The sequence below is a fragment of the Palaemon carinicauda genome, chromosome 33 (genome assembly GCF_036898095.1).
Source record: "Palaemon carinicauda isolate YSFRI2023 chromosome 33, ASM3689809v2, whole genome shotgun sequence".
Classification (NCBI taxonomy): domain Eukaryota; kingdom Metazoa; phylum Arthropoda; class Malacostraca; order Decapoda; family Palaemonidae; genus Palaemon; species Palaemon carinicauda.
The window spans coordinates 20319889-20327388 of NC_090757.1; the positions used below are offsets into that span (position 1 = coordinate 20319889).

At 38.1% G+C, this 7500-nt stretch overlaps 2 protein-coding genes across 2 annotated transcripts in view; both read right to left on the reverse strand.

Moving 5' to 3' along the window:
* The window catches only part of Mpv17 (Mitochondrial inner membrane protein MPV17), a 509363-nt gene that overhangs the window by 319337 nt on the left and 182526 nt on the right, over positions 1-7500 (reverse strand). The window lies entirely within an intron of this gene.
* The window catches only part of LOC137625871 (mannosyl-oligosaccharide 1,2-alpha-mannosidase IA-like), a 42206-nt gene that overhangs the window by 27099 nt on the left and 7607 nt on the right, over positions 1-7500 (reverse strand). The window contains 1 exon segment of the mRNA XM_068356803.1: positions 1174-1392. Coding sequence (XP_068212904.1) covers positions 1174-1392 — 219 coding nt within the window.

The window sequence follows — 7500 nt, forward strand, 5'->3', positions numbered from 1 at the left end:
TACTTTTTTAAATTAGGGATGTAGTTTAGTTAATAATAATAATAATAATAATAATAATAATAATAATAATAATAATAATAATAATAATAATAATAATAATAATAATAGTTTAGCTAATAATAATAATGATAGTTTAGCTAATAATAATAATAATAATAATAATAATAATAATAATAATAATAATAATAATAATAATATTTTAGCTAATAATAATAATAAGCAATAAGAAAGCTAAACTTCATTTTGTTATCATTACAAAACTTAGTTGTTGCCTATTAGAAGACAAAGGATTTAATGGTATTGTGTGTGTTTTTCTGCAGATTTTAAAAGCCAAGATACGTCATGGAAACAGATGTTGACGGTGTTAAATCTCTTACGAAGGTTCGTTGTATATAATTCACTAACTTGTAGTTCTTAATTCAGTGTGCAACCGACTTGTATAATTCATCAGTTCCTTATCGAATTGAAATTACCATTCGTCAATTGTTAATCGAGTTAAAACTCACAATTCATCAATTGAATGTAATCTATATTTCATCAGTTCATTATTGAATTTAATCTATATTTCATCAGTTCATTATCGAATTAACTCATAATTCATAAATTCGTAATTGAATTTAACGTATTATTCATCAATTCGTAATCGAATTAAAACTTATAATTCATCAGTTCGTAAATCGAATTAAAACTCATAATTCATCAATTGGTAATCGAATTAAAACTCATAATTCATAGATTCATAATCGTATTTAACTTATGATTCATCAATAGATGAATCAAATTGAAACTCAAAATTCATAAAGTCGTAATCAAATTAAACTTATAATTCATAAATTCGTCGTCGAATTAAAACTCATAATTCATAAATTTATAATTGTATTAAACTGAAAATTCATCAACTCTTAAATAAAATTAAAACTTATAATTCATATTTTCGTAGCAGAAATAAACTTATAATTCATCATTTGTTAATCGAATTAAAAATCATAAATCATCAATTCGTACATCGAATTAAAACTGACACAACTCGCCAGTATATAACTTCAATCACTAAAACACCAATATAACTCATTCATAATTCACGAGTAGCCAATACTCACAACTCACCAGGTCATAAGCCAGCTAAGCATTCATTCATAAAACAGTAAACAGTAAAAAACCCATTTGACTCACCAGCATGTTGAAATCCAGCTTTTTCTCCACCCATTCCTTTGCTTCGTTGAATTCCTCCATGAGGCCCATAATGAAGAGGGTGTCCAGGGAATCGATCAGCGTGGCACCCATGTCCCTGGTTCCGAAGAGCCCAGCTGTCTGTCCGTATTTGCTCACGGGGCGCAGCTCATTCTGGCCCCAGGCGTAGGTTTTGTAGCCCCTCCACGCGTGGAGAGTCATCTGCGGATGTCACGGTGTGGTTAAGTTATTCGAATTGTAGTACGGATGATTTAAACGTTTTGATGTATGTATATAGGACTGGATAAGTACAAGAGGAAGGGCAAGGTTTGGGTGGATGGATGGAGGGAAGAAAGCTCTGGGTGATAGGAGGATGGATGTGAGAGGAGGCAAGAATAGTAGGGCGGATAACCTTAAAATTTTACCAAAATAGTTCATTTTATGATACAAGCATCAAACTTCGTATGAAGGTTCTTTATGGTGCTCCTATGAAAATTAAACTCTGAGCCACTCAAATTTTTCATTTTTTCAAGATGGCCACCACATTTTTAAAATGGCGGCTAAACCCCCGATTTTCCACATGTAAGATTTTGACTAGTGGGTCATATGAAGTACTTTTGATGACTAGTGGCCTAGATTTGAAGGAAAACCACTATATTTATGTCAATAGTCACTGTAAATACAGTCATGAAAATTCTAAAGTGCGCATGCGCAAAATTGGACACAAATTGTTCATTTTATTAGTAATTGGGTGGTTAAACTTGATATTTTACCAAATTAGTTTCTTTGATAATTCAATCATACAGATTTGCGAGTTTAACATTCTGATAATGTAATTGACATTGCCCATAACTCGTCAGGGGTTTCTTACAAAATAGCGGTCAAAAACAAACTGGCGGCATAAAAAAGTTGGTTATTTATTTACTCCCAAGCAGCACGACTTCGGCCATATCAGGGAAATGAACACGAAATGGATGATAAAATGAACATGAAAGGACGATAAAATGAACATGAAATGATGATGAAGTGGGGTGGAACACAAGGCCAATAGGGTCAATTGGTTTTGACTGTTAAATGGAGGGATGTGTAAGGTCCGGCAATTTAGCCTACTGCAGGAGATCGTACAATTTTAATGAGCTAGTTGCTTACACTACTAAGGCAAATTGGTGCAACTAGCTGCCGTGAAAGTCTGCATGGGATTTAGTGTCATCTTTATTTAGCCTCCCAAATACACCTTGATTCGCCCCATATATAGTCAAGGTGGCGTACCAGAAAGTTGGCGTACGGGAAAGTTGAGCCAAGAAGGACGGGGCCTTTGTCCTTTGGATTGTGTACAGATCGCATGGGAGTTAAATAGCGCTAGATGAACGATCGGGCTAGGTGTAGAGGTAACAGCATCTAACCTAGTCGTATCCCATACAGTAAAGTGTATTTATAAGTTGAAGGTGGTAAAAGGATAATCCCTCGGCCTTTCAACTGTCGAAGTATCAAATTTGTGCTGTAGTTGCCAAAGAAAACTTGGTATAGTTAATCTCAATTGAAGAATTTTGTTTTGTATATATATGTGTTGTGTTATTTCATTTTGAAATGTCAAAAAGAATTCGTTTGTCAATATCTCACCATGAGAAAAGGGAAACTGATTGGACTAAAATCTTTATCTATCTGGTAGACAGAGATGAAACATTGATATCACCCAAGGATACTTCAGACAAGAGCAAATCGGGGTATACTTTATTAGCAAAGAATATTCTAGAGTTCAGGAAGCTAAATGAAATGCCCATTGCTTTAGATGTTGGACGAATTGATGATGGTCAAGGAATAGAAGAAACACTGATCAGAATAATGTACAGTATCATCATTAGTGTAGAATAAAATTTAACAACAATAAACTAGATAGAGCTAGAAAACGAAGATCAGAAGTGGACAGTGATGATGAAAGTGATGCAACTAAATATACAAGAAAAATTACCTCTCAAGAGCTAGGTAAAATGGGTGTTGCGAGATGGTTTTTATGTGAAAAAAGGGAGTCCCATATCAGAACTTTGTGAGCAATGACAATGCAGTTCAGTGACAGACTTAACCACTATGACACAAAAGATGTTGTTGACAGCAAGGTTGCCGAGTCACTATGACAACTTACAAAGCTTTGTAGTTGTCAGTTTGATCAGTTCTTGAAAAAAGTTAACAATACAGAAAAGTTAGAATTTTACGAGTCAATTGCAAAAAACAAACTTCCACTATTTAGTTTAAAGTCAAAATCAGACTCGAATGGATCAAAGTCAAAGTTTGCAAGCTTAAAAGATGACGGCAATCTGTTTTCAAGATTGTTAATCTCTTACCAAAGTAGGCAATGTGATTTGGAAGACTTTTTTCGTCACAAGAATCAAAACTATCCACCATCAGTATCACAAAATGGGAGTTTAAACTCAGGAACAAAGTCACAATGGATGACAGTGCTGGAAAGTGATATACAGGTCCCTTCAACCGCACCACAGGCAGATACTCGCATTATAGATGGTGCTGCATTGGTCAACTCGAAACAGTCAGGAGCATGTAAAACCTTTGATGCCTATGCCGACGATGTTATTTTGCTGTACACCCAGCACTATGCAAAGAATCACCGAAAAATAGACATCGTGTTTGAAGATCATTATAACGATAGCCTGAAAGGTGAAACTAGACGAAAACGTGGAACAGGCGGAAGAAGAATAGTTACCGCTAACAGTAGACACCTAAATCATGGAACACATTTTTGAGATGAGATGAAAACAAAATGGAATTGTTTGTTTTCCTTGCCGACAAAATTGCTGTGATGAACAATGAAACAGACATTATTGTTACTCGAGAGGAGAATGTCTCAAACAACGAAACAGATGTTTCCCAGATTTCACCTTGTAACCACGAAGAGGCCGACACTGAATGTTTCTTCATGCAAAAGATGCAGCCGTCAACGGTAGTCAGAGTGTCCTGATAGTAAGTTGTAGTCATTGGTGTTTCATTGTTTGCAGACTTGAATATAGAAAGTCTATGGATTGCCTTTGGGAAAGGGAAGGATTTGAGATGTATCCCTTTACATGAAATACCTAGATCACCAGGGCCAAAAGCAAGAGGATTGCCATTTTGTTCATGCCTTCTCTGGTTGTGATAAAGTGTCTGCATTTGCTGACAAAGGTAAGAAGTCGTGCTGGCATGGAATGTCTATCCTGAGGCAACAGCGGTTTTTATAAGACTTAGTTCGCCTACATATGACTTATCATCTCCTGACATGAGAGTCATTGAAGAGTTTGTTGTGGTGATGTACGACCGCTCTAGTACCACAAAGTCGATGAAGCAAGGTTTGAACTGTTTGCACGAAAACAGAAGCCTCATAGTGCCATCCCACCCTCTAGGGCAGCTTTAGTAGAGCATGTGAAGCGAGCTATACTGCAAGCAGGACACACATGGGGTCAGTCTGTGGGTCGCATTATGAAATTACCTTCACCTGAAAGTTGGGGTTGGTACAAAGATGACAATTTTTGGACGCCATATTGGACCAGCTTGCAGCCAATAGCAGCATCATGTCAACAGCTCTTAAAATGTGGATGTAAAAGGATTTGTACTGGGAATTGTAAGTGCTATAGGTCAGGATTGCAATGCACAGCATTATACACCTGTACATGCGAAGATACATGAATCAATATGACTTTGTCAGTCTAATTTCGCGCATGCGCTTTGCAGGGTTTTCACAAAATTGTATTTTCAGTGAATACTGACCTGAATATAGATGTTTACCTCGAATCTAGGCCACTGGTAATCAAAATACTTCGTATGGTCAATTTGTCAAATTCTGGAATGGAACTTTACCGCCATTTTAAAAAATGTGGCGGCCATCTTGAAAAGTGAAAAAATTGAGTGGCTCACAGTTTTATTTCTTTAAGAACATCACAAGGAAGCTTTGTGCAAAATTTATGCTTGTATCATGAAATGAGCTATTTTGTCAGGTATCTGCTCCTCTAGAGAGTGTGCTAGAAATAGGAATGAATGGCGAGCGATTGTGACGCAGTTCCGGTAGGCCTTGCTGCTTCCTCCGGTCGCCTCGGATGACCGCAGTGGTAGCAGCAGTAGGGGATTCAGCGTTATAAAGCTTCATCTGTGGTGGATAGCGGGGGAGGGTGGGCTGTGGCACCCTAGCAGTACCAGCCGAACTCGGTTGAGTCCCTTGGCAGGCTGGGAGGAACGTAGAAAAGAAAGGTCCCTCAACCCTTTTTTATTTGTTTTGATGTCGGCTACCCCCCAAAAATTGGGGGAAATGCCTTGGACTGTATGTATATTAGTTCTCCAAACTTTCAACTGGACTTCACAAGGCACTAGAAAAGTTGGGTGACCTACATGACTGAGGACTGTTAGTGGAGCAGCCAAAGTGTGATTTTGACTAGAATCATTCATTTGGTGATACAAGCATGAAATTTGGTGTGAATGTGCTATGTAGGTCATGTTTTAAGAAAAAAATGCTAGCCATCAAGAATTCCAAGATGGCGGCCATTATTTCCAAGATGGCCGCCAGTTAATGGAAAAACAATGTTAAACCATAAAAGCACTCAATGTTTCACATCTTGGTGCAAAATTATTGGTATATTTGGCTTCTTTGGTGCATCTCTGGTGAATAAGGTAGATTTCCTGCACAAATAAATACTATTTATACCCTTACAGCATCAAGAAGCATTAATAAACAGTCATAAATACCATTGCTTTCTGCCTATAAGTCCTCAGTTGATAAATAGAGTAGAAGATTAATAAATGTTAGTAAAAATGATAAATTAATAAAGTATGATAATAATAAATTGTAGATAAATAATTCATTGTTGCCCCTTAAAAGGACTGCTAATGCCGGGGTGGTAAAAAGGATGAGCTCTTTTTATCTAAAAAATACCCCAACGGCTTGCGAACCACAAAGCCTCTGGCAGTCAAGTCCCACCCTAGCCTTCTCGTGGCAGGGGTGATATCGCAGATAGTGGTGGTGTGTAAGGCGGGTGATGGCGCCTAAAAACCATTTAGCTCTGGGTAGATGAAGCTCAAAAGCCGAGCAAAGGCAATTCATCAAAGAGAAGGATAACTCCGAAAATAAACCAGCCTAGAAAATTAATTGGTTCAAGCCAGGGCACACTGGTGACAGACACTGCTGAACAACTCAGCATGGGGTTCAATATCGGCTAAACCTCGGGTTTAGTATCCCAAATGCTATCTAATAAAGCCCCAGAGACATTAGATAGCCGCACCTGAATTGACAGGTTGTGCCAGCGTGGGAGAGCCGAGCCAAGGATAGCAGGGGCATTTAGTGTTATCCGGATGGTGTACAGATCGGAAGAGACTAATGATATTGGATGAACGATCGGGTTAGGTGTAGGGCAATAGCACGAACCTAACTGTATCCCATACAGAAAAGTGGTGAAAAGGTGGTAAAAGGATAAACCCTCGGCCTATAGCAAATTTGAAGTTTATATGATGGATGCAGGATCCAGGCAGATGACTGACTGGAGTAAATGTTGCCTTTGTCGGGAAGACAAAAGTAATGAAACGCTTATTTCACCACTTAGTACATTCCAAAGGAAACAAGACTGTGCTGGATACAGTAACATTGCACAAAATGTACCACAGTTTCATGCCATAAACGATATGCCAATAGTGTTTAGTCCAGCAAGACTGGACGAAGGTGATGGCATAGAAGCCATGCTGATACAAAATAAAGTAATGTATCACAATAGCTGTAGACTGTTATTCAATAACACTAAACTAGAAAGAGCACAGAAGAGGAGGAAGATTACCCCAAGCACATCAGGTGGTGCAGGTGAGTACTGTGGCAAGAGACAGGACCTCAGACCCTCCTAAAGTACAACGTTTCTTATGTGAAGAAGAAGACCAAATATCAAATTTAAGACGAGCGATGACGATGCAGCTAAATGAAAGACTGAACCAATGTGCCAAGACACTAAACCATGAGAGCTCCTTGCAAAGTTAAGTGCCGGTGACGTCGTTGCTTAAGAGATGATGTATCACCCACGATGCTTGGTGGAGTTATACAATATGGAGAGAGCATATCTCAATGCAATGAAGCAAAAGGAGGAAGGCAACAGACGAGGAAACGAATCATATCCTGTAGCATTCTCAGAACTTGTCATCTACATCATGGATAGCAAAGTGACCAATACAGAAGCAACACCAGTTGTATTTAGGCAGGCTGATCTAGCTACACTATACAAGAGCCGATTAGAGCAACTAGGAGTGGACTCACCAGACGTCAATTCGACCAGGTTAAAGGAACAACTACTCAGAAGAATTCCTGATCTTGAAGCT